The sequence below is a fragment of the Octopus bimaculoides genome, unplaced genomic scaffold, assembly GCF_046866305.1.
Source record: "Octopus bimaculoides isolate indiv1 unplaced genomic scaffold, ASM4686630v1 contig76, whole genome shotgun sequence".
In the NCBI taxonomy this organism is placed as follows: domain Eukaryota; kingdom Metazoa; phylum Mollusca; class Cephalopoda; order Octopoda; family Octopodidae; genus Octopus; species Octopus bimaculoides.
In genome coordinates this window covers 24,125-37,763 of record NW_028315326.1, presented here as the reverse complement: position 1 = coordinate 37,763, position 13,639 = coordinate 24,125, and the positions used below count along the sequence as shown (strand labels likewise).

At 41.0% G+C, this 13,639-nt stretch overlaps 1 protein-coding gene across 3 annotated transcripts in view; it reads left to right on the top strand.

Annotated features, from left to right (window-relative positions):
* LOC149129287 (uncharacterized) overlaps positions 1 to 13,639 on the top strand; it is a 39,938-nt gene that overhangs the window by 14,546 nt on the left and 11,753 nt on the right. For 2 of the 3 annotated variants that reach the window (XM_089346617.1, XM_089346619.1), the window contains one exon: positions 299 to 431. The exons of the other annotated variant lie outside the window; for it this stretch is intronic. In XM_089346617.1, the coding sequence (XP_089202743.1) occupies positions 424 to 431 (8 nt within the window). In that variant the 5' untranslated portion in view covers positions 299 to 423. The remainder of the gene's footprint in view (positions 1 to 298; positions 432 to 13,639) is intronic. 3 annotated transcript variants of the gene reach the window in all.

Below are 13,639 nucleotides of genomic sequence, written 5' to 3'. Positions count from 1 at the left end.
GATTAATACTTGTTGAATAGAAGAAACATCAGGTGAGATTTTATTTGAAATGATCAGTTTTGGGTCAGGCCACAATGACGCCTGTGTCTATGTCTAAGTAAAAGTGTGTGTGTGTGTGCAGATGTGCTTGGGCACACATTTACTTGTACAGAAAGACTGACGTCACTGTGATCTAACCCGAAAACAATCATTTGAAATAAAACTCACCTGATGTTTTCTCTCTTCAAAAAGATTTAGTCATTTAGTCACTCAATAAAGCACAACCTATTTTCTCTGTTTATGTGTTTGCTTTTGCAAGATTCTTCATGCTTCTGCCCCAGTCAACCGAAAACAGGTAGACACCCTACCATCACCCCATGGCCAAGAATACCCTTATGGACAGATGGAAAAGGTGGATCAGAGGCATAAGGACTCCAGAAAACTATGACCAGGTGAGAAAATGTTACATGATAGTTGCTAGTACCAAAGTTATTCTAAAGTATCAAATGTTTGAGTTCAATGAAAAAATATATGCCTAGGAAGAGGGCATGTGGCCAACCTCTTTATGGTATGGTGGGATAAGAGATTCCAAGAACGCTCTGCAGAGAACTCCATAATCCTAACCATGTATTCTCGCTATGTTAATGATTTCAAGAAAGTAGTAAAAACACTTCCACAAGATAACATCTATGAACTAGAAGCAAGCACCATGAAGAGCATCCAGCAAATAGCTAATCCCATCTAACAGGGTGTTAACGAACAATAGATGACCCTAATAAGCACCCCAACTACAAACTACATGTTTTGGACACTCAACTGTAGATGGAAACTAGAAATAGCAAAGTTCAGATTCTCCATTCATACTATGCCAAACCCATGGCCTCCAGATCCCTGTGCCACAGAATACAACAAATGTGGATGATACTAAGTTCAATATCCTGATATCGGACTTGATAAGGGTTATGAGAAAGGAGTCCTAAATGTGTGACCCAACGGAATTGAAGAGACACATACAGTACTTCATCTACTGCTTGCAGTTCTCCAGGGACAGTCAAAGAGAAAGGATCAGGGTGGACAAAGGAGCCGTGACAAAACTCAAGACCATCATAGAGAATGATGCAAATGGGATCTGCCTGCTAGACAAGAGTAAATCATGGCATAGTATAGAAGGGACGAAGAGGAAGATAGGGAAGGCCAGCTCATGGTATGATGGCCAAACGTACCAAAACATCATGTTCATCAATGCTAGCCTTGGAGGAGAACTAACATATTAATTTAGAAAAACCTCGGGTAAATTGAATCCACTGACTGAAGCAGGAAGAAAGGCCAGGAACTGCCATAAAATCCATTCGAAAGAACTCTCTGTACTGACAGGAACTGTATATTGTGTAGGTTATGACCAGATATAAACAGCAAAACTAGGAATACAATTTATAGTGGTGTACAGAGGGATGGTGCAGAATCATGATAAGAATATAAAGAATGTGGTTGTCCAACTGTTTCCACCAATGTCCAGCCCCATTTGAACTGGTGATGCTAGTGCTTGACTATGTCGTATGATGGTGCATCGTCACCATAAACTTCTTTCATCTCATCAAAAGTCTCATTTGGTGTACGACCTTTCAAGTATAAAGAACCTGATCATTGATCTGCATTCAACTGCCTCCATTATAACTGCTTAGTGCACTTCAGCAGCCAAAAAAGACAAACGAATTCTAGTGGAAAGCTGCAATTTACAATGTGACGTGTAGAGACATGTAGGATTCTACCTGTACAAGTTCTGTTTCCTGCAATAACTGGAAGTGGGTGGGTGATAGGACATCGTTAATGAACACCCCTCATTTTTTTGTTAAGCCTTTTAGTTATTCCATCGATCCCTCCATGTAGCACCTTCTTTCTCACTCCCTCATTATATGTCCTCCTCCCTCTCTCATTCTACTCTCTTTGTCTCTCTCTTTCATCTCCTATGTTTAATGTCAGAGGGAGATTTGGACGTTATTTCTAACAAGCTGAGTCACACTATAGATATTTCCTTCAGACATTACCCAGTATAATGTGTGATTTAAAGGGATTTGACTGCTATTTCTACAAGAGAAAATATCAATACAACTATATATACAGATATACAAGAAGCGACTCCCTGTCCTCAAAACGAATAGATTTTTTTCCTGACTTATGGAGAAAGCCAGAAATGTTAAGGGGAGGGGTTAAATCAACATTTACTAAAAGTGATCTAGCTACTAGACAGAGATCCTGTATGACCTTATAGGAAAGTGGGTTATCCATCATTAGATGTATACCTGACTTTCCTATATAATATTAAGAATATAACGGAATGCTGAACTCCGGACTATCAACCTAAACAACATTTATTCAGGTGGTAAATATATATATCTTTAGCTCTTGTTTATTGTTACAGCTTCTGTGTGTGTGAGCATAGTTGTTGGGACATTGTTATGTAGATGTAAGCGAGCTGTCGAGTGTAACTCCGAAAGATGGAGAGTGACAGCTAAACACGTCCATGCTCTATTGCTGGCCAGCAAGAAAGAGACTGTCTCCAGGTTGGAATGTTGGAGACACTGCTTGACACGTCCATGCTCATGGCCGGCCGACCGAGAAAGAGATAGAATAGAAGCGGGAACGCTTGGTTGTTTAATTCCACGCATGCGCACGGCGTTACTACAGGGCTACCTTGCCAGTGCGGAAACGCACGATAATATGAAATCTGTTAGAACGCCTGAGGCAGGATGGCCACTGAAAACCACCCACAAGATGTAGCACAAAACACACACAAAGAAAAATGAAAGAAATGAAATGTACACTCGTGTGATACATGCATGCAATGTACAAATGAAATGACAATGACAAAACAACCATGATGACAACTGTCCAGGAAACTGGAATCACGCAATGTAAAAGTCTGATTGTTTGTTTTCCCTGAAAGGAAAGAAAATATATGAGTGCACTAGTGTGTGTGTAAGTGAAAACACAGAACAAGTGAAAGTGTCTGTAGAGAAAAAATCCAGTTCGTACAAGAGTCCCACAAGGAGATAGAATGTCCTGTTGAAACTTGGCGACGTCGGGAGGAATGCTTGTAGTTGGTAGTAGTAATTGTTGTCGTCACGGTGGTAATCTTGGTTGAACGAAGCTGGTGGTGAAAAGGCTGTTCGTTGATGATGGTTGAAGAGGTGCGCTTTTTACAGACGGTCGACAGACAAATCTCTGTACGGCCATTAGCGAAAACCTCGAAGAAAAATTTTCTTAACCCAAGATGAAAGAACGACCGTGCGAACTCAAAAGGACAAATGGTGACGAATGGAAAAACAGAGGACTCCTTTTATTTAAACGTGTCACACGGTCGAATACAAAATATATATCAATGATGATATACAAATAATGTTATACTTCGATAACATAGATTTCGTAAATACCAGTAATGAGACGATAGAAAAGACAACCGTATGAAATGAATAACAAGAGTTATTTAGTGTGGCATAAAAGATGTATGTGTATGTGAGAGTGTGAATGCGACATATAAGAACATAATAAAAGACAGGCCGTCTATATGTATGTGAGATATCACAGCAGATAGAAAGTCAGAACACGTGAGAGTTTTATACCAAGTTTTTTTTTTAAGTACACAATTGGAAAGTCGCAGGCTGTAATTCTTGTCTGTTTATCGTGAGTGGAAAAATCCACTCTAACAGAGGCGAGATAAAAACCGCGCTTGTTGATGTTGGTAATACGTAATTCAGTTTCCATGGCCGTATTTGTTCTTTAGTCGGGGTTCACCAGTTATAGGTTGGTATTGTAGCTCAGCGGGCTGCGTGTTCGAATCACGTCGGGGGTCACCAGTATTGGAAAGTTGGTTATACATCATTAGATGTATACCTGACTTTCCTATATAAAATTTAAAATATAACGGAACGCTGAACTCCGGACTATCAACCTAAACAACATTCATTCAGGTGGTAAATATATATATCTTTAGCTCTTGTTTGTTGTTACAGCTTCTGTGTGTGTGAGCATAGTTGTTGGGACGTTGTTATGTAGATGTAAGCAAGCTGTTGAGCGTAAGTCTGAAAGATGGAGAGTGACAGCTAAACACGTCCATGCTCTATTGCTGGCCAGCAAGAGACTGTCTCCAGGTTGGAATGTTGGAGACACTGCTTGACACGTCCATGCTCATGGCCGGCCGACCGAGAAAGAGATAGAATAGAAGCGGGAACGCTTGGTTGTTTAATTCCACGCATGCGTGAGACGTTACTACAACCTCATATATACATGCATTAGAAAGTACACTGTAATTAGAGCTTTAATTGGCTGGTAATTCCAACGAGCCTTCCTACAATGCAGATACATTCTTCAGACCTAACACAGCATGATGTGTGATTTTAGGAAATTTGACTGCTATTTCTAGAAGCATATATATTAATATAACTATATATGATATATATTATTGTAGTTATAGTATGTGTGTGTGTATGTTCATAAGACAGCGTGTTGGCAGAATCCCTCACATGTCAGAGGAAATGCTTGCAGCCATTTTGTACAGTTTCACATTGTGAGTTCAAATTCTGGTGAGGGTAACTTTGCATCTGATTGTTCCATGGTCATGAATTGAGCACAAATCATGTAATAGGGTCAATGTAATCGATTAGCTGCCCACAATAATTGCAGGCCTTGTGCTAAAAGTAAAATGAGAATTATTACGTAAATAAATGAATAGAAAGATGGAGAGGGAGAGAGTGAGTGATGTTACACTGTGTGTGTGTGTGTGTGTGTGTGTGTGTGTGTGTGTGTGTATAAGCCAGTGAGGTGAAAGAATCGTTCACACGCAGGGTCGATGGAGTCGATTAGCTGCCTCTACTAGAATTCCAGGCCTTGTGCCAAGAGACAAAGAATAATCACATGTGTATGGTAGAAAATGGTGCCCTGGGACTGAATGTCTATACGGGGGAGGGTTGCAAGGAAGGTATCTGATTCCAAATGCTGTTAAGAAGAGCTGATAATAGACAGACAGGTAATTCTGTGATTCAAGGAGACTTGACTGCTATTTCTTGCAGAAGGCCTAGTGTCCATTAAGCATTGATACATGAGATATTTAAATATTTTTCTTTCTGCTTCTTTCTATATTTTGTCCATGCTGGAGTTCTGATTTAAGCATCCCATATAATCACTCCTAACAGTTTTGTTTTTTCAATTTCCAGGAAATTTTGTTTTAATTTTTTGAAATTTAAAACAATCTTTTAAAATTTTTTCTTTAAAATGCAGATTTAGAAAATGGACAGTCTGGACTTTGTGCTTAAACCCCAGCAAAAGATCATTAAATGAATTTATTGAGAGAAATATGATGAAAGCATCAATACATGAAAGTGTTAAAAATAACAGCTAAATAGCACTTAAAAAACACAAAAACAATCTTTCCTTTTCACTTTTGCATAACTGTATCAATTTCTGTGTTGAGAACAAATTCACAAAACTCTTCTGAAAATTCCAGAAAATAATAAAGTTATGAGGGGTTGTATGGAGTGTTTACTTCAAAATTGCCCCTTCTCTTTCTTCATATATGTTTGCTAAAGTCTTGCTGTTGTTTCTAGCATATCAAGTGCTGCAGTTAAATGGACCTGTTGTTCATTTGTTGAAAGACAGCCATAGAATTTATAAACTGCAATTAATTTCAGTAGGCTGGAGGGGCATTTGGCTGCTGTTTCTAACAGATCTAGCTCTCATGTACAATTCAACTGTCACTGGTCACATACATAAATATGTATAAAGTTATGTTAAGACACTATGGTGTTATTGGAAGGGGATTTGGCTGCTATTTCTAACAGATCCTACATTCATTAACCTTTTATACATCATGAATTTAATTTTCTTTTCTGGGTCTTGATGGTTGTGGTGGTGACTGTGGTAGTGGTGTGTGTGTGTGTGTGTGTGTGTGTGTGTATGCTTGTGAGTGTGATATTGTTGGTGTTGTTGTTGCTGTCATGTCATTTCCCCCAAGCTTGTTGATCAAGTCAGTGAATGCCAGCTAGAAATTTATTGCTCCACGTGTGATTTGGGTGAGGTTTAGCTACTTTCTCTAATAGTCCATGCTAGTGGTGGTGAACGGATATGTTCATCTAAGTTAAATGAACGGATATGTTCATCTAAGGATACACTATTTTAGGTAGTTTATAGTAGATTTCTAATTCTCAAGTGAAATTAATTGTTGGTTTTTTGTAAACTTAATTTTTTAAAAGCCTAGCAAGGGAGAAGGGCCCTGCCAATGGCCCTTTATTTTTCCAGGGTCTGTGAGAGTGGTGAATGGAAGAAAGACATTCTCAAAACAAGAGACCTAACATGAATGCATACAACAGAGAAATCCTCTGCTAAAAGCATCCCAAGGGCCAGGTGATGGTGTTGAAAAAGGTGATAGATTAAGTCTGCAACCCAGGGAGGCAACAAAAAAGATTTGAACTCAGATCACAAGACAACCACATTACATACCCAAGATGCAGATAAGATAGAGATTTTTTATTTATTTACGGCCTCAAACATCTCATAATACCTTGCGCTTTAGTTTTGCCCCCTATTATTTATCTTGTTTCTCTCCATGAAATTCAATTGAATTCAGTTGTTGTCTTAAATTCAGGCTTATTCATTTTCTAAGCTTCCTAAATTCATGCTACGTTATATTCTAATCACCCAGAATTCATTGCTCTTTTAAAAAATTACGATTTATGCATTGTTGTCTCTCAAATATTTAAAATCTACAATTAAGAGCCCTATCTACTCGCTGGCGGTACCTACCCACCACTACCCATTTTCCTTTATTCAAAAATTCTTATCGCTCCTTAAAATTATGGCTTTTAAGTGTTGATTTCTCAGCCCAAGAATTACAGCCTGATGTGCTGCTTGACTGGTCCCCCCTCTCTCTCTCTCTCTCTCTTTATATATATATATATGATGATGATGATGATGATCTTTTCTCCCGCCATGCCTCTGTCTACCCCTCCATCCTCTCTCTCCTTCGTAGTTTTCCTTAAGGTCTTCAGGTTCTGGCTATATATAAATGAGAAACCCATTCTAAATTATCTCGCTGACATACTACGACGAAATACCCAAGATGCAGATAAGATAGAGATTTTTTTTATTTATTTACGGCCTCAAACATCTCATAATACCTTGCGCTTTAGTTTTGCCCCCTATTATTTATCTTGTTTCTCTCCATGAAATTCAATTGAATTCAGTTGTTGTCTTAAATTCATGCTTATTCATTTTCTAAGCTTCCTAAATTCATGCTACGTTATATTCTAATCACCCAGAATTCATTGCTCTTTTAAAAAATTACGATTTATGCATTGTTGTCTCTCAAATATTTAAAATCTACAATTAAGAGCCCTATCTACTCGCTGGCGGTACCTACCCACCACTACCCATTTTCCTTTATTCAAAAATTCTTATCGCTCCTTAAAATTATGGCTTTTAAGTGTTGATTTCTCAGCCCAAGAATTACAGCGTGATGTGCTGCTTGACTGGTCCCCCCCCCTCTCTCTCTCTCTCTTTATATATATGATGATGATGATGATGATCTTTTCTCCCGCCATGCCTCTGTCTACCCCTCCATCCTCTCTCTCCTTCGTAGTTTTCCTTAAGGTCTTCAGGTTCTGGCTATATATAAATGAGAAACCCATTCTAAATTATCTCGCTGACATACTACGACGAAATACCCAAGATGCAGATAAGATAGAGATTTTTTTATTTATTTACGGCCTCAAACATCTCATAATACCTTGCGCTTTAGTTTTGCCCCCTATTATTTATCTTGTTTCTCTCCATGAAATTCAATTGAATTCAGTTGTTGTCTTAAATTCATGCTTATTCATTTTCTAAGCTTCCTAAATTCATGCTACGTTATATTCTAATCACCCAGAATTCATTGCTCTTTTAAAAAATTACGATTTATGCATTGTTGTCTCTCAAATATTTAAAATCTACAATTAAGAGCCCTATCTACTCGCTGGCGGTACCTACCCACCACTACCCATTTTCCTTTATTCAAAAATTCTTATCGCTCCTTAAAATTATGGCTTTTAAGTGTTGATTTCTCAGCCCAAGAATTACAGCGTGATGTGCTGCTTGACTGGTCCCCCCTCTCTCTCTCTCTCTCTCTTTATATATATATATGATGATGATGATGATGATCTTTTCTCCCGCCATGCCTCTGTCTACCCCTCCATCCTCTCTCTCCTTCGTAGTTTTCCTTAAGGTCTTCAGGTTCTGGCTATATATAAATGAGAAACCCATTCTAAATTATCTCGCTGACATACTACGACGAAATACCCAAGATGCAGATAAGATAGAGATTTTTTTATTTATTTACGGCCTCAAACATCTCATAATACCTTGCGCTTTAGTTTTGCCCCCTATTATTTATCTTGTTTCTCTCCATGAAATTCAATTGAATTCAGTTGTTGTCTTATATTCATGCTTATTCATTTTCTAAGCTTCCTAAATTCATGCTACGTTATATTCTAATCACCCAGAATTCATTGCTCTTTTAAAAAATTACGATTTATGCATTGTTGTCTCTCAAATATTTAAAATCTACAATTAAGAGCCCTATCTACTCGCTGGCGGTACCTACCCACCACTACCCATTTTCCTTTATTCAAAAATTCTTATCGCTCCTTAAAATTATGGCTTTTAAGTGTTGATTTCTCAGCCCAAGAATTACAGCGTGATGTGCTGCTTGACTGGTCCCCCCTCTCTCTCTCTCTCTCTCTTTATATATATATATGATGATGATGATGATGATCTTTTCTCCCGCCATGCCTCTGTCTACCCCTCCATCCTCTCTCTCCTTCGTAGTTTTCCTTAAGGTCTTCAGGTTCTGGCTATATATAAATGAGAAACCCATTCTAAATTATCTCGCTGACATACTACGACGAAATACCCAAGATGCAGATAAGATAGAGATTTTTTTATTTATTTACGGCCTCAAACATCTCATAATACCTTGCGCTTTAGTTTTGCCCCCTATTATTTATCTTGTTTCTCTCCATGAAATTCAATTGAATTCAGTTGTTGTCTTATATTCATGCTTATTCATTTTCTAAGCTTCCTAAATTCATGCTACGTTATATTCTAATCACCCAGAATTCATTGCTCTTTTAAAAAATTACGATTTATGCATTGTTGTCTCTCAAATATTTAAAATCTACAATTAAGAGCCCTATCTACTCGCTGGCGGTAACCCGCCCTCCCACCCCCTCCACCGGAAGTTCATTCCTCTGTCATCCCACCCCCTCCACCGGAAGTTCATTCCTCTGTCATCCCACCCCCTCCACCGGAAGTTCATTCCTCTGTCATCCCACCCCCTCCACCGGAAGTTCATTCCTCTGCCATCCCACCCCCTCCACCGGAAGTTCATTTCTCTGTCATCCCACCCCCTCCACCGGAAGTTCATTCCTCTGTCATCCCGCCCCCTCCACCGGAAGTTCATTCCTCTGTCATCCTGTCAACCTCGGCTGTCTCCCGGAACCCATCTAGTGGCCTTGGCCATCCTCTCCCCTACCTTTGGGTAGCGCATTAAGGTTGAGAAATGTTTGCAGGTTGTAGGTACTGTTTTGCTTATGAATTCTTCCAATTGCAAGTTTTCTTTTCAGGTACACGACACTGCTTTTCCCCTTCCCAGGCTACAGGCCCACACCCCCAACACCCATACTGTTAGGATTGGCACTCTCAACGTCGGTACGCTGAAAGGTAGATCTGGTGAAATTGTTGAGATGCTTGAACGGAGACGCGTAGATATGTGCTGCATCCAGGAAGTAAGATGGAGAGGAGGTTCTGCAAGGTTCCTCACAGGCAAAGAACACAGGTACAAGATTTTCTGGGCAGGGAACACTGACGGGGTTGGGGGCGTAGGAATACTTCTAGCGGAGAAATGGGTGGATAAGGTAATCGAGGTCGTTAGAGTAAGTGACAGAGTACTTAAGATCAGACTAGTGCTTCATCATAGATTAGCTACTGTCATCTCAGCCTATGCACCTCAACCTGGGCTACCAGATGGTCTGAAAGACCAATTCTATGACACCCTCTTGCAAACTACCTCGTCGACGAGTGACAGGGACCTTCTCTTTGTGGCTGGAGACTTCAACGGTCATGTCGGACGTCGTGCTGGGGGCTTCCATGGCATACATGGAGGCTATGGCTTCGGTTCCCGCAACGAGGAGGGAACCAGACTGCTGGAGTTCTGTGATGCAACCAATCTTATGGTCTGCAATACCAACTTCAGGAAACCTGCCAGTCACCTAGTCACCTACCGCTCCGGCAGACACTCTAGCCAAATCGACTACATCCTCACCAGAAATAGGGAAAGAGGGCGGCTTATAAATGCCAAAACCTACCCTGGCGAAGAATGTACCCCACAACATAGATTAGTAGTTAGCGACTTTGGGATTAAGGCAAAATGGGTGCCCAGAATTAGACAGGCTTGGAGAAGAAGGGTGTGGAAGCTTAAAGACCCTGCAAACGGACAGAGACTTAGAGACAAGTTACTTGAAGCATTTAACGAAATAGAAGGGGATATAGCATCATACAACGTGGAAGACAATTGGAGATTTCTGCGGGACAACCTGTTGAAAGCCACCGACCAGATTTGTGGGTGGTGTAAGGTCCCCTCCCGACCCAGAGTAACGTGGTGGTGGAACAAGGAGGTAGACAGGGCTATTAGACAAAAGAAACAAGCTTGGAAGGACTGGAAGAACGGTGGTAGCAGGGAATTGTACCAATGTGCCAGAAGGGAGGCTAGGCGACAGGTTTATTTAGCCAGAGGGGAAGCAGATAAGGAAAGATTTGCCAATGTTCTGCGCCGTGAGGACCAAAGACTCGAGGTATTTCGTGTTGCAAGACAGTGTAGGAGAGAGAATAGTGATGTTGTAGGAGAGAAATGTGTTCGCATGGATGATGGTACGCTTGCATTAAATGAGGATGCAAAGAAAGAGGTCTGGAGATGCCACTACGATAGATTGCTTAATAAAGAGAATGAATGGGAGAAAGAGAGCCTGCCTTATGTCGACCCAATAGAGGGACCAGCTATCCGAGTTGATAGTACCAGGGTAGATAAAGCAATTAAGAGTATGAAGACCGGGAAAGCCCCCGGCCCATCAGGAATCACTGCAGAGATGCTCAAAATATCTGGCAGTGTTGGCTATAGCCTAGTCACCCGTATTACGAACCAGGTGATACACGAAGGAGTCATACCCTATGACTGGTGTAGCAGCATCATAGTCAACTGCTACAAAGGTAAAGGGGACGCTTTAGATACAAATAATTACAGAGGCATCAAGCTGTTAGATCAGGTTATGAAAGTTACAGAGAGGGTCATAGCCCAACTAATTAGGGAGCGAATCAATTTAGATGAGATGCAGTTTGGGTTCGTGCCAGGTAAAAGCACTACTGATGCCTTATTTCTAGTGAGACAGTTGCAAGAGAAATACCTAGCTAAGGATAAACCTCTGTACCTGGCTTTCGTTGACATGGAGAAAGCCTTTGACAGGGTCCCCCGATCCCTTATCTGGTGGTCAATGAGGAAACTTGGGATAGAAGAATGGTTAGTGAGAGCTGTGCGAGCCATGTACAGAGATGCTGCCAGTAAGGTGAGGGTTGGAAATGAGTACAGCAATGAATTCCGGGTAGAGGTAGGGGTCCACCAAGGTTCCGTCCTCAGCCCCCTATTATTTACAATAGTCCTCCAGGCAATCACAGAGGAGTTCAAGACAGGTTGCCCCTGGGAGCTCCTCTATGCTGATGACCTTGCCCTAATTGCGGAGTCACTATCAGAACTAGAGGAGAAGTTTCAGGTGTGGAAGCAAGGTCTAGAATTGAAGGGCCTTAGAGTCAACCTAGCTAAAACCAAAATCCTAATAAGTAGGAAGGTAGATAAAACACAAACCCCTTCAGGTAGATGGCCCTGCTCAGTATGTAGAAAAGGAGTAGGTAGTAACTCTATAAGATGTACCCGGTGCAAGCTATGGACACATAAGAGGTGCAGCAACATCAAAGGCAGGTTAACTAGCAAGTTAGTTTTTGTTTGTGGCAGATGTTCAGGTGCAATAAAGACTGCAAACAAACAGGAAACAACTTCTATCTCATTCCAGGGTGAAAAACTAGAGGTAGTCGATAGCTTCCGCTATCTGGGCGACCAAGTTAGTAGTGGGGGTGGGTGCGCTGAAAGTGTAGCTGCTAGAATAAGAATAGCCTGGGCAAAGTTTAGAGAGCTCTTACCCCTGCTGGCGACAAAGGGACTCTCACTCAGAGTAAAAGGCAGACTGTATGACGCATGCGTACGAACAACCATGCTACATGGCAGTGAAACATGGGCTGTAACTGCTGAGGACATACGTAAGCTCGCAAGGAATGAAGCCAGTATGCTCCGTTGGATGTGTAATGTCAATGTGAATACCCGTCAGAGTGTAAGTATCTTGAGAGAAAAGCTGAACATTAGAAGCATCAGTTGTGGCGTGCAAGAGAGACGATTGCGCTGGTATGGACATGTGGTGAGAATGGAGGAGGATAGCTGCGTGAAAAAGTGCCACACCCTAACAGTTGAGGGAACCCGTGGAAGAGGTAGGCCCAGGAAGACCTGGGCTGAGGTGGTGAGGCAAGACCTTTGTACATTGGGCCTCACCGAGGCGATGACTACGGACCGAGACCTTTGGAAATGGGCTGTGCGTGAGAAGACCCGGCAAGCCAAGTAAGATCGTTGCCAGTGCCCCTGGACTGGTTCTTGTGCGGGTGGCACATGAGATGCACCATTTTGAGCGTGGCCGTTGCCAGTACCGCCTGACTGGCTCCTGTAGGATTTTCGAGCGAGATCGTTGCCAGTGCCCCTGGACTGGCTTGTGCGGGTGGCACATAAAAGACACCATTTCGAGCTTGGCCGTTTTCGTGCGGGTGACACGTAAAAGCACCCACTACACTCTCTGAGTGGTTGGCGTTAGGAAGGGCATCCAGCTGTAGAAACTCTGCCAAATCAGACTGGAGCCTGGTGTTGCCATCCGGTTTCACCAGTCCTCAGTCAAATCGTCCAACCCATGCTAGCATGGAAAGCGGACGTTAAACGATGATGATGATGATGATGATGAAGAAATCTTGTCAAAAATATAATTCCATCAGACCACCACCTCAGACGGGCATTTTAACTATCGACCCTTGCATAATAAAAATCAAAATTAATCTCGGCATGATTTGAACTCAGCAGACAAAGACTCAGTATAAATACCACAAGGTATTAAGTCCAACGTTCTAACGACTCTACTAATTAATCTTTTTCTTCTTTCAATCAATCAAATTCTTTAAACTGATTTTTTAAAATTTTAATATTAAACTTTGAATATAAATGAAATTGTTCTGGTGATTTCATTTCTATTTTATATCTTGAAGCAAACAAGAAGAATTGTTTAAATATTAAACAATTTGGTGACAACATATATTTTCTCTCTCAGCACATCTTTATCCTACATCAACCTTTTTAATGTGCAATGCATTAAATATGTTTTTTCACCATCTTCGATATTATTTACCAGATGGATGGCTTCTGAGAATTACTTCACATTTTCTGCAATTATTATAAACTCTATTACAAAACCAACAGCAAAGTCCCAAAGGTGCC